The sequence below is a fragment of the Rana temporaria genome, chromosome 3 (genome assembly GCF_905171775.1).
Source record: "Rana temporaria chromosome 3, aRanTem1.1, whole genome shotgun sequence".
Lineage (NCBI taxonomy): Eukaryota > Metazoa > Chordata > Amphibia > Anura > Ranidae > Rana > Rana temporaria.
In genome coordinates, this window is record NC_053491.1 from 181,490,246 (window position 1) to 181,502,434 (window position 12,189).

Sequence of the window (12,189 nt, forward strand, 5' to 3'; positions counted from 1 at the left end):
GTAGTTTTATTGCACTAGTGCATGAAGGACAGGAAGGAAGGTGGAAGAAGCACAGGATACCTATAGGCTCATTTGGCTTAACTTTCTGAGTCCCTCTCACATAGGGCTATGCTGGTTGGACACTTAAGCTTCAAATGTGACTGATTTACAATGGATGTCCTAGTGGTATCTCAGTCTTAAAGAAGATCTATCGCTAGAAGACGAAAAGCCCCAAGTGGTCCCTTTGCATATAGCAATTGTTCTCATTAAAATCTGAGCAGTTAAAACAATACATTTTTATTTCTGTCATTTCTGGCTGTAGCTCCTCTAACCTGAAGAGTAAATCTATGAGTGTTCCCATGGGGGAATATATTCAGTATTTTTTTCTGTTACAACTATTTTATTAAATTTTTCTTTAAAACAAAAAAAGCAATATAAAAAAAATTCAATCTGCCCAGGCATGGGTTCGGAATGGCAGCATAACTCAGAGTCAGGCGTCACATATTGTCGAAGGAAAGAAGGAAAACAGTGACATTGGTTATATGTAAGAAACCAAAATAACTGAGAAGCAGGGTATATTCAGTATTATGAACCACATCCCCATCAAAATACAATATTGTTTATGACAGTGTTCCTTTAAGCCCCTTCACACACAACCTTAACACCAACACTGTTAAGTTGTAGACACTAAGGGCCAGATTCACAGCAGAGATACGACGGAGTATCTCAGATACTCCGTCGTATCTCTCAGAGTATCTATGCGTCTGATTCATAGAATCAGTTACGCATAGATAGCCCTTAGATCCGACAGGTGTAATTGTTTTACACTGTCGGATCTTAGGATGCAATACCGCGGCCGCCGCTGGGGGTAGTTCGCGTCGTAAACCAGCGTCGGGTATGCAAATTAGTAGTGACGGCGATCCACGACGGTTTTTCGCATTCGCTACGTCGCTGCTAGTCTAGTTTCCCGTCGCAAAGTTAATCGTCGTTTTAGGTGCCCTAACTTTACACAGCACACGTATGTGCTGTATAAAGTATGGCCGTCGTTCCCTCGTCAAAATTTAAAATTGTTTCCTTCTTGCGTAAGACGTCCGGGAATACGGAAGTACGCTACACACATCGCCGTTCGAAAAAATTACGTCACTTTGCGCAAAGCACGGCGGGAAATTCAAAAGGGAGCATGCGCAGTAGGTCCGGCGCGGGAGCACGCCTAATTTAAATGGCACACGCCCCTTTGAATTACGCGGCCTTACGCCGGAGGCCACCAGCGTAAGTTTTCATGCAAGTGCTTTGAGAATCAGGCACTTGCGATGAAAACTTGCAGCGGTGTAACGTATCTACGATACGTTACGCCGCCGCGATTCTACGTGAATCTGGGCCTAAACTCCCATACTGTAGTGCCCCATTGAACATTTTTAAACATTTGCTTGTGGACTGGTTGTTGACTCATTATTGACCTTAAAGGGTATATGTTTTGCCAGAGGGGAGGGGAGGGGAGAACCTGTCAGTTGGCTTTTAGGAAAATGATTAAAAGGTAAGTTCACCTTTGTACACTTTTTTTTCTTCTAAATTCCAGCTCCCCTGTGCACCAGTATAGAATTTGTGTACCTTTTTTGCAAAAATATCAAAGCTTTTCATTAAATCTACAGTCACTTACTTTTCTTTTGTTAATCTATGTATCCAGATATTTCCATTAGTAATGTCTTCTTCCTGATCAGACTTTAGGTCATGACACAGGAAGGAGTTGACCAGTGGACCTCATTAGCATAGCACACACCCTGCATCATCCACCAACCCATTCCCAGGTGTATGTTTATTAAATGAAATTCAATCAATCAGTGATCACCCTTCTCACTAATTACACAATATATAATCAGATTGCATATTGTATGGCCATCTTTATACAAGTACATAGAAGGGAGTGGACAGAAACACTCAGCTGTCAAGCCCCATTCCCACATGCGTCTTTTTTTTAATGCGAGGGGGGGAGGCGTTTGAGCATTTTCACTCATCACAAATAGGGCAGTCCATCCATCTGAATGGGCTGCCCTACATGCAGCAATCGCCCCATAGAACCTTCAGAACTTTTTTTTTTAGAGTGGAGCTTGGTGCGTTTTTTGGTTCAGGGTATTTCTGAAATGCAAGGAAACGCACAGATGTGAATGGAGCATCATTGTTCTTGTGTTACTGCACCAATTTCACTTTCGGGCCCCATTCACATCAAGCATAGTGGGAGCGAACATTTTGCTATGCAGAGTTGTAAACAGGGCTTGACAGCTGAGTGTTTCTGTCTACTCCCTCCTATGTACTTGTAAAAAGATGGCCATGCACTATGCAATCTGATTGTGTATTTAGCGAGGAGGGTGATTACTGATTGATTGCATTTCATTTAAAAAACATGCACCTGGGAATAGGAGGGTGGATGATGCAGGGTGTGTGCTAATGAAATCAGCTGGTCAACTCCTTCCTGTGTCATGACCTCTAGTCTGATTAGGAAGAAGACTTTACTAATGGAAAAGTACGGAAATGTGGATTAACACAAGAAAAGTAAGGGACTGTAGATTTAATGGAAAATGTTGCAAAAAAGTACCTGAAATGCTATAAAAAAAAGTGTACAAAGGTGAACTTACCCTCTAAATATTTTCCTAAAAGCCAACTGACAGGTTCTCCCCCTGGCAAAAAATATACCCAGAAATGACTGGTTCTCAGCCTAAGCACAGCTGTTATTAGCAGCTGCAATATGGCAGCAGGGTAATATATTATTTGAATGACACAGAAATGTTACTGTTCATTTACAGAAAATGTGGTATTTATATTTCTTTGCTACATATAAAAGCATAGCAGGTAATATTGCTATTTGCAATGCTTAAACTGAAGAAGAAGTAAAAAATGACTAAAGTACACTTTGCAAAGATATATGTGCATATTTTATGAGCGCTAAAAAGCTTTAAAATAACCCCTTGCTGACCTCTGTAGTTACAGCCACCCTTAAGCAATTCAGCCTAAACGTTTACAACTGAAACATTGAAGTCTTTCAAGTCAGGGCTCAACACTGCTTTAGCCCTTGTTCACACTGCCACGGCTGCAAAGCTGCATGACAGGAATCCGACATCCCTGCGTGACTTCATTGTGGCTTACATACAACTTTTTTAACAGAAGTCAGTGCAAATCGTGTTGAAGTTGCCCCAAAGTAGTGCAGGAACCTTTTTCTAAGTTGGAGTGACGTGTGTTGAACCGATTAGATTGGTTCCATTTCCGTTAATGGGGAGCGACTTGTAATGCGACTTTGAACTCTCAACCCGCATGTTTTTCTGGTTATCAGCGATTAGAAGACTGGCAGACTGCCAACTCACTGCTGAGAGGGGTGAGCTGAGCTTCTAAGACCCCTTTCACAATGGGGCCATGTTAGCGCTAAAGCACAGCTCGTTTTATTGGAGCTTTAGCGCTGTATAATCTGCGCTTTTCGGCCACTAAGGGTTAAAACCCCCATGCTGCAGCGCTTCTGAAGCTTTTTTTAGGCACTTCGGATTAATTTCAATGGGAAAAGCGTTTTGGAAGTGTTTTGGAAGCGGTGTATACAGCGCTCCCAAACCGCCCCAAAAATGTTGCTTGCGGGACTTTTCCCAATATCCCACAAGCGCACCGCCCCAGTGTAAAAATACACATTGAAATTAATGGGAGGTGGTTTTCAGGCACTATTTAGAGGCTATTTCTAGCACTTAAATGCTTGAAAACCTCTGCAATGTGAAAGGGGTCTAAGAGAAAGTAAAAATTAAACTGGTAAGCGTTGGCTTCAAACTTTAAAGCAGCCCTACACTCATAAATATAACTTCCTTTTCTCTTTCTCCTCTCCCTTCCCCCTGGAAAAAATCTTGGATTACAATAAATACTGTACTTTTATTCATTATTAACTTTTTACTTTCTACATCCTCATCTAGGCGAGCATGACGTGTCCAATGTAATATCCTGTTATATCTCACACATGTGCAGACATACCACAGGTTTATAGGACTTGATAGAGCCCCACGTGTCTGCACATGTGTGAAATCCCACTAACCCCCACAATTGTGCCAAAAGCAGAACGTTTCTGCCCAGAACGCTCCCAAACCGCCCCAAAAATGTTGCTTGCGGGACTTTTCCCAATATCCCACAAGCGCACCGCCCCAGTGTAAAAATACACATTGAAATTAATGGGAGGTGGTTTTCAGGCACTATTTAGAGGCTATTTCTAGCACTTAAATGCTTGAAAACCTCTGCAATGTGAAAGGGGTCTAAGAGAAAGTAAAAATTAAACTGGTAAGCGTTGGCTTCAAACTTTAAAGCAGCCCTACACTCATAAATATAACTTCCTTTTCTCTTTCTCCTCTCCCTTCCCCCTGGAAAAAATCTTGGATTACAATAAATACTGTACTTTTATTCATTATTAACTTTTTACTTTCTACATCCTCATCTAGGCGAGCATGACGTGTCCAATGTAATATCCTGTTATATCTCACACATGTGCAGACATACCACAGGTTTATAGGACTTGATAGAGCCCCACGTGTCTGCACATGTGTGAAATCCCACTAACCCCCACAATTGTGCCAAAAGCAGAACGTTTCTGCCCAGAACGGAAGCGCAACATGTCTGCACATTGTGGGATTGTGCGAGTGGCGTGTTTATACATGCAGGTTATTGGTTCAATAGTGAGGAAGAAGAACTTTGGCCTGAAAAAAGGACAATATTGGTTTCCATGGCTAGTATATATATATATATATATATATATATATATATATATATATATATTCACATACACCAACAATTACCACGGACTAGAAATAGATTTTTGGGTAGGTAGGGTAAAGTTCCTCATCAAGGAGAAATAGCTTCATAGTGCATGCAGGTACAGAGGTCAGTGAAGGCACGTTTTGAAATGTATTTACTGCTGTATAAGAATATGTAAAAATGTAAATGCCCATAGCTTTACCATTGTTCTACTTTAGAGACCCATGGTAACACAAAGTTATTTAGAATCAGATACCTAAAGAGAGTGTTACAGATCTGTTTTTGGCACCTGAGCACATAATTCTAAAGGACCTTGTGGTTGCAAGAAGGGTTCACTGTTGAAAAGAGTGTCATCAGAAGAAACATGCTACTGGATACAGCCTTTGTTTTACTAAGAGTCGGTTCACACGGGGGCATCTTTAAAGTCGCCCGGCTCTGAAGCCCGCCCATACAGCGCCCCTTTAGCACGGCTTGCAAAATGGCTTATGTATAGGAGTCAATGCAAGCTGCTCTGAAGTCGCCTCAAAGTAGTACAGGAACCTTTATCCTGTTTGCCTTTTTATAATTTTTAGAAGGGAAAATATATTCATGCCTTCACAGATTTTTCACAAATAATTTTGTATTAACAAAATACAATACATATAAGTTGGTTACAATTTAAAATGTAACTTGGCATGTTAGTCTTAGTCAGTAGGGTTCAAAACTGAGTTGGCCACCCTTTACAGCTATAACAGCTTCAACTCTTCTGGAAAGGCTGTCCACAAGGTTTAGGAATGTGTCAATGGGAATGTTTGACCATTCTTCTAGAAGCGCATTTGTGAGGTAAGGCACTGATGTTGGAGAGAAGATCTGGCTCACGTTCTTGTGCTCTAATTTATCCCAAGGGTGTTCTATGGGGTTGAGGTCAAAACTCTGTGCAGGCCAGTCAAGTTCTTCCATACCAAACTCGCTCATCCATGTCTTTGCTTTGTGCACTGGTCCAAATCATTTGGTGGAGGAGGAATTATGGTGTGGAGTTGTTTTTCAGGGGTTGGGCTTGGCCCCTTAGTTCCAGTGAAGGGAACTCTTAAGGTGTCAGCATATCAAGATGTTTTGGACAATTTCATGCTCCCAACTTTATGAGAACAATTTGGGGATGGCCCTTCCTGTTCCAACATGACTGCGCACCAGTGCACAAAGCAAGGTCCATAAAGTCATGCATGAGCGAGTTTGGTGTGCAGGAACTTGACTGGCCTGCACAGCACAGAGTCTTGACCTTAACCCAGATAGAACACCTTTGGGATGAATTATAGTACAGACTGTGAGCCAGGCCTTCTCTCCGACATCAGTGTCTGACCTTGCAAGTGGGCTTCTGGAAGAATGGTCAAACACTCCCATAGAAACACTCCTAAACCTTGTGGACAGTGTTCCCAGAAGAGTTGAAGCTGTTATAGCTGCAAAGGGTGGGCCAACTTAATATTGAACCCTACGGACTAATGCCGCGTGCCGTGTTTTTCAGCATGTCCAAAAAACGAAGTTTTCCCAACTTCATCATTAAAACGACTTTGCCTACACACCATCATTTAAAAAAAATGATCTAGAAAAGCACGGTGACGTACAACACTTACGACGACACTATAAAGGGGAAGTTCCATTCGCCTTTGGGCTGGTTTAGCTGATTCCGTGTTAGTAAAAGACGATTCACGCTTTTCTGTCTGTTACAGCGTGATGAATGTGCTTACTCCATTATAAACGGTAGTTTTACCAGAACGAGCGCTCCCGTCACATAACTTGCTTCTGAGCATGCGTGGGTTTTTTACATTGTTTTTGCCCACACACGATCATTTTTTACAACCCGAAAAACGACATTGTTTAAAACGACGTTTTTTTTGGTCGTTTTTCAGAACCTGAACACACGATCATTTTAAAAGACGTTTTTGAAAAAGTTTTCTTCATGCCGAAAAATTATCGTGTGTACGCAGCATATGACTGGGATACCATTGAAGTTCATGTGTGTGTAAAGGCAGGCGTCACAATACTTTAGGTAATACAGGCATACCCCGCTTTTAAGTACACAATGGGACCGGGGCATGTATGTAAAGCAAAAATGTACTTAAAGTGAAGCAATACCTTTTTTCACTTCTAAATGTGTGCACTGCATTGCAATAGTCATTTACAAGCATAACTGATATGAATAATGCATTGATAACTATTGATTGATAACTAACCCCATCTCATTGTTGTTGCAAGGCCAGAGCAGCTGAGATAATTAATTGTGGTAGGAAGGGTGAAGGCATACAGGTATCTTTTGTTTCACTAGTCAAATCTTCAAAGGCGAGACGCTTTCTTGCTGGCGAAATGGGTGTACTACAAGAAGAAATCAGAGTAGGAGCAGGACTTGATGGTGATGTCAGAGCTGGAAATGGACTGTCAGGTATGCAGGTATCTTCTGTTTCACAAGTCAAGTCTTCAAAAATGAGGCGCTTTCTTGCTGGAGAATTGGGTGTACTACAAGTAGCAATAGGAGCAGGACACGGTGGTGATGTCAGAGCTGGAAACAGACTGTCAGTTGATGATGATCTGCGTGCTGATGGACTTTTAGAAAAGTATGTTTCTATGGAGGTTTGAAGTGTAGCTCTCTTTTTCTCCCTGTAGATTTCTTTGTAACAGGCATAAGCCCCTGAGATGCTAGCATTGACTTTGGAACTTCTTTCAAAATCCCTATCATGCTTTTCAAATAGAGCCATGGCTCTATCAAGATGACGGAAAGCTTCAAAGAGAATTTTTGTTGTTAAACCTTCAGGCTGATGATCAATGATCTCAACCCCATCCTGCACATCTTCTTCTCTCTCCTCTTCAAGTTCTAGAAGATCTTCATTGCTGAGGGACTCCGTGTGGGATGCAAGCAGTTCAGCAACATCTTCTGGCTCCACTTCCAGCTCTAACTGCCTTGCCATATCTACAATATTTTCAGTAACAGTAGCTACATGATCTTCACAGCCTTCTGAATCATCAACTAACTGTGGGCATAATTTTTTCCAGGCCCTTTTCATTGTGGTTTCCTTTATGTCATTCCAAGCATCTCTTACAGTTTTAATGCAATCCAAGATGTTGTAGCTTTTCCAGAATTTGGATAGGACTTCTTTACCTTCTCCTTCTTCTTTGTCTATTGCTGCAATACACTTACTGAATGTTCTTTTTAAGTAGTTTAACTTGAAGGCGGCAATGACGCATTGATCCATTGGCTGCAGTAGTGAGGTCGTATTGGATGGTAGGAACTGCACTCGAATGTTAGGGTTCAGCTCATCTAGTGTTCGAGGGTGTCCAGGGGCATTATCAACAAGCAGCAAAATGTGGAAAGGGATATTGTTGTCCTTGCAATAGGCTTTCACCTCTTTAACAAAGCAGGTGTCAAACCAATCTTCAAAAAGGGCTGCAGTAACCCATGCATTTTTGTTAGCTCTCCAATGCACTGGAAGCCTAGTTTTAACGTAGTTCTTCAAAGCTCTTGGATTTTCCCATCTGTAAATTAGCAAAGGCTTTAGCTTTAAGGTACCAGAAGCATTGCCACCTAACAGAAGGGTTATTCTATCTTTAGCTGGCTTGTAGCCTGGCATTGATCTTTCCTGTATTGCGATAAAGGTTCTTGCAGGCATCTTCTTCCAGAATAGACCAGTCTCATCCACATTAAAAATCTGATCCATGGAGTAGCCTCCATCTTGAATAATTTTGGCAAGCTCGCTTGGATAGCTTTCTGCAGCCTTATGATCTGCAGCAGCTGCCTCTCCTTGTATTTTAATGTTATGTAGGTTAGACCTTTTCTTGAACCTATCAAACCATCCACGGCTTGCAGAAAATTCTGCATCCTTTGCTGTCTCACCTTTCTTAGCCTTCAGGTCATTGAATAGACTTAAGGCTTCAGTTTGTATAATTGCCTGGTTGACAGGAACATGACGTGTAGTCTGATTTTCTATCCAAAGTATTAAGAGTCTCTCCATGTCTGCAACAATGCTATCTCTTTTTCGAATTGTTGTTGTGTTAACAGGTGTAGCACTCTTAATTTCTGCAAGAAGTTTTTCTCTGTTTTTTATGACGGTGTTAACTGTAGTCTGAGTGTAGCCTAGCCTTCGGCCTATTTCAGCTTGAGTTACACCTTCATCATACAACTTAATCATTTTAGCCTTCATATCCAAGGTAATTGATTTACGGCTTTTTTTGGTACTATCTGCCATTATTCAATGCGTACCTGGCAAGCAATGCTGGGCTGGCTGGCGGACACCTCTGGGCAATGCTGGGCTGGCACCTCTGGGTCTTGGTGCTGGCTGGCGGGCACCTCTGGGCCTTGGTACTGGCTGGCAGGCACCTATGGGCCTTGGTGCTGGCTGGTGGGTACCTCTGGGCCTTGGTACTGGCTGGCAGGCACCTATGGGCCTTGATGCTGGCTGGCAGGCACCTCTGGGCCTTGGTGCTGGCTGGTGGGTACCTCTGGGCCTTGGTGCTGGCTGGCAGGCACCTCTGGGCCTTGGTGCTGGCTGGTGGGTACCTCTGGGCCTTGGTACTGGCTGGCAGGCACCTATGGGCCTTGATGCTGGCTGGCTGGCAGGCATCTATGGGCCTTGGTGCTGGCTGGTGGGTACCTCTGGGCCTTGGTGCTGGCTGGCAGGCACCTCTGGGCCTTGGTGCTGGCTGGTGGGTACCTCTGGGCCTTGGTACTGGCTGGCAGGCACCTATGGGCCTTGATGCTGGCTGGCAGGCACCTCTGGGCCTTGGTACTGGCTGGTGGGTACCTCTAGGCCTTGGTACTGGCTGGCAGGCACCTATGGGCCTTAATGCTGGCTGGCAGGCACCTCTGGGCCTTGGTGCTGGCTGGTGGGTACCTCTGGGCCTTGGTACTGGCTGGAAGGCACCTATGGGCCTTGATGCTGGCTAGCAGGCATCTCTGGGCCTTGGTGCTGGCTGGTGGGTACCTCTGGGCCTTGGTGCTGGCTGGCAGGCACCTCTGGGCCTTGGTGCTGGCTGGCGGGCACCTCTGGGCTGGCAGGTACGATAGGTACCTGTAACAATGAAAATAACAGTGGGGGGGTCAGGGGCTATGATGTGGGTCCAGGGCTGGTAGTGGGGAGGTCAGGGCCAATAGCAGGGGGGCGTACGGTACTTACGTTTATGCAGACTGTGGCTGGTGAACAGCTCTGGGCTGGCGGCACCTCTGAGCAGCGCTGGGATTGCTGACAGGCAATGCTGAGCACCTATGCTGAGCACCTCTGGGCCGACAGGCAATGCTGGGCTGGCTTGCTGGCAACTCGCAGGACGTTTTGCCTCTTCCCTCACAACTCTGGGCGGCAGCTCCGCCCCTACAGATCATACTGCAGCTGGGCGGCACGGGAATGTCCGTAATTGCGAGGCACTTTACGCACACTTGCGGGCATGTCTGTACTCGCGAGTGTACGTAAAGTGAGTGTCCGCAAAGCGGGGTATGCCTGTATAGTGTATTTATGGTAAATTCGTTTAACCATTTAAGGACCGCCTCCTGCACATATACGTCGGCAGAATGGCACGGCTGGGCACATGTACGTACAGGACCGCGGACCCGATCGCCGCTGGAGTCCCGCGATCGGGTCCCCGGAGCTGAAGAATGGGGAGAACCGTGTGTAAACACGGCTTCCCCGTTCTTCACTGTGGCAGCAGCATCGATCGTGTCATCCCTTTTATAGGGGGACACAATCGATGACATCACACCTACAGCCACACCCCCCTACAGTTGTAAACACACTTCAGGTCACACATAACCCCATCAGCGCCCCCTGTGGTTAACTCCTTTAAATGCATTTTTTGCTGTGAAAATGACAATGGTCCCAAAAATGTGTCAAAATTGTCCGAAGTGTCCGCCATAATGTCGCAGTCATGAAAAAAAATCGCTGATCGCCGCCATAAGTAGTAAAACATTTTTTTTATAAAAAGGCAATAAAACTATCCCCTATTTTGTAAACGCTATAAATTTTGCGCAAACCAACCGATAAACGCTTATTGCGATTTTTTTTACTAAAAATAGGTAGAAGAATATGTATCGTACAAAGGTACAAAGGAGATATTACTGGAAGAGGCAGCAGAGGAGATGTTTTAACATCATTGCATGGGAGCATTTACCGGTACCACTCAACTGGTCTCTGTGAATTCGCTTCATATCAAGTATTATACATAAGAATGTTCTAAGAGGCCCATTGATTTTCCATTATTGGAGTTCGTTTGGATCCCTGGTATTACTCAAGCTTGAATGACCTGATAAGTATACACTTACTTGGGTCCGATCCCTTTGGTAAGCCTCATAATTATCATCAATTGGTGGCGGATCGTCTATCAATCACTGTGTATCACATAAGTCACTATCATCTGATGAATTGAAGTTTGTCACGGACTTGGATTCACTCACCTTATTGTTCACCTGAATATTTTTGGTATCATAGTACCACCTTTTAAAGACTCATTCACAGGGTTTTTTCTTTATTTTTTTATTTTTAGCGCTACACTTTATTTCTCTGTTTTTACTTTACAAAATTAATCTATTTTTGTGGTGTTGGCTGCTATTTACCACTTCATTGAGCAGCACAGTGATTATATATACGTTTGTATATATTACTTTTTAGAAGAATACGTATCGGCCTAAACTGAGGAAAAAAATGTTTTTTTTATATATTTTTGGGGGATATTTATTATAGCAAAAAGTAAAAAATATTGAATTTTTTTCAAAATTGTCGCTCTATTTTTGTTTATTGCGCAAAAAATATAAACCGCAGAGGTGATCAAATACCACCAAAAGAAAGCTCTATTAGTGGGAAAAAAAGGACGCCAATTTTGTTTGGGAGCCACATCGCACGACCGCGCAATTGTCTGTTAAAGCGACGCAGTGCCGAATCGCAAAACCTGGCCGGTCCTTTAGCTGCATTTTGGTCCGGGTCTTAAGTGGTTAATACTACCTGCTAATGTATTTTTTCTCTTCTATATGCTTCTAGTGGTATAGACGTTGTTCACCTATAAAAGTAAATGTTCACTTTTCAAATTATATGTTGCTAAATATGATGTAGCACTGTTCACTATAAATACTAAATCATGTGCAAGGGAAGGAAAAAAAAAACATTTGTTTTTCTAGCACACGATTGGGTTTTCAAAGTGAACACAGCTTCATCTTATTTTCTAACATTCATTTTACAAAGTAAAAATTACACATTTGTTAGATGAAAAACCTCTACTCCCTTGGTAATTAATCACAATGTACCAGATTTAGCGTCTACTGTAAACGTTCTAAGTGACATGTGGCTCTTTAACTGCATATTTTACTTAGCATTGTTATTTCAACAAAACCTTCCAAGAGCAGCAGCCAGTATCACTGAATGTACAAACATAAGTCACATGCTTTGTACTCGGACAAGTTAGACATGTCAGCTGATGTACGCATGTGTAGATAAAAAT

At 43.1% G+C, this 12,189-nt stretch overlaps 2 protein-coding genes across 4 annotated transcripts in view; one reads left to right on the forward strand and one right to left on the reverse strand.

The window, feature by feature from the left end:
• The window catches only part of LOC120931937 (monocarboxylate transporter 2-like), a 107,758-nt gene that overhangs the window by 27,942 nt on the left and 67,627 nt on the right, over nt 1-12,189 (forward strand). The window lies entirely within an intron of this gene.
• LOC120930402 (tigger transposable element-derived protein 1-like) lies at nt 6,960-9,063 on the reverse strand. The gene has a single exon (XM_040341592.1). The coding sequence runs from the start codon at nt 8,955-8,957 to the stop codon at nt 6,960-6,962; it is 1,998 nt and encodes a 665-aa protein (XP_040197526.1). The 5' UTR covers nt 8,958-9,063.

Bases quoted from the DNA above. Each gene is read 5' to 3' on its own strand.
- LOC120930402 (XM_040341592.1), bottom strand. From the start codon at position 8,957: ATGGCAGATAGTACCAAAAAAAGCCGTAAATCAATTACCTTGGATATG.